Genomic DNA, 1,311 nt, shown 5'->3' on the forward strand with positions numbered 1-1,311 from the left:
GAAGGCACAATAATAATAGTAGCCAGGGGCATAGATACCGCCCATATTAGTTGGTCTTTTAAATGTGTATTCTCCTTCGTACCTTAAGAATTTCGTTCAAATTTAGTGAAGTTTGTTAAGCAATTTTTTTATAATTGAATAGTTTATCCTGTAGATTCAATCTTACTTATCATGTTAGGCCGTTTAGAACCTGAATTGGAAGTTTTATTATGTTAAATAATCTAAGGAAGATAATTTTAAAATATAAAATACACAATCCTACACATGTAGAATATTGGAAGCGTAAAATGTAAATCATCTAGAGCTACAACCGAAGGCTATAAGTAAAAAATGGAATGATATTTGCATAATTGTTTACGGCAAGCATTTAATGTGTTCAATTTATATAGTCTTGGCATTACAATTATGCACCGTCAACAAATAGAAATCTAAGAATGTGCCAAATCATGTTGAGTGACTTCGTATTTGTTCCTACCCTGGCCCAATGATAAAGGCCCAGGCCCAAATAAAAGGCCTAATCCGAAGAATTAAGCCTAGCTAAGCACCGACCTTCATATAAGAAGTCGGTGTTGACCACGACTTACTCTAAAAAAGTCGGACATGAGATTAGCTGGCAGATAAACACTCACTCAAATGAGTAACCGCCCCTAAAATTTCTCTAACCGCTTCATCAAACCATATCTTAACCTCCCTAAGATAAAGGGACGGTTAACACCCAAAAGATACGGCACTACTCCAACGGTGGTTATTGACTCACCACTATAAATACGCTGACACCCCTCAGGTATCTCTAAGTCCCAATACTCTCTAGACCTGCTCACACCCTTGCTAACTTAGGCATCGGAGTGTCTTTGCAGGTACCACCCCCTTCTCATCATACGAGCAAGTCGGACGGAGGCCCCCGAAGTGCAGACCCACTCGAAGGCTCCCTCTTTCAAGCGATTGGGCCAATCAACACCATCCAATCCATTAATCTCCGGTTACCCACCGTAACATTGGCGCCGTTGCCGGGGACCCGAGAGATCATCCATCGATGGCAGACAGATCCCACGAAGAAGGCCATGTGGAGACAGATTCTGAACAAGAGAATCTGGACATAGGCAATAACGATGTGGACCTCGCCCTCCACCAGGAAGTTGACAATCAGCATAGAGAGGGCACCTCCGGGGTAAAAAAACCCGAAGGTAAACTCCTCAGAAGGGTGCGAGTCAGAAAAAGGAGGACCATCCCACGTAACTGAACTCATGAGATTAGTCCACAGCCGCCTGGAACAGCTAGAACAAGAGCGGGATCGGCAAAAGGAAACTGAAA

At 42.7% G+C, this 1,311-nt stretch overlaps 1 protein-coding gene across 1 annotated transcript in view; it reads left to right on the forward strand.

The window, feature by feature from the left end:
• LOC107476400 (heterogeneous nuclear ribonucleoprotein Q) overlaps positions 1-153 on the forward strand; it is a gene marked incomplete in the record, with an annotated part of 4,339 nt that extends 4,186 nt beyond the window's left edge. The window contains 1 exon segment of the mRNA XM_021137149.2: positions 1-153. Within this exon segment, the coding sequence (XP_020992808.1) occupies positions 1-50 (50 nt within the window).
• Positions 154-1,311: the final 1,158 nt, after the last annotated feature.

Source organism: Arachis duranensis, chromosome 3 (assembly GCF_000817695.3).
Source record: "Arachis duranensis cultivar V14167 chromosome 3, aradu.V14167.gnm2.J7QH, whole genome shotgun sequence".
NCBI classification, from domain to species: domain Eukaryota; kingdom Viridiplantae; phylum Streptophyta; class Magnoliopsida; order Fabales; family Fabaceae; genus Arachis; species Arachis duranensis.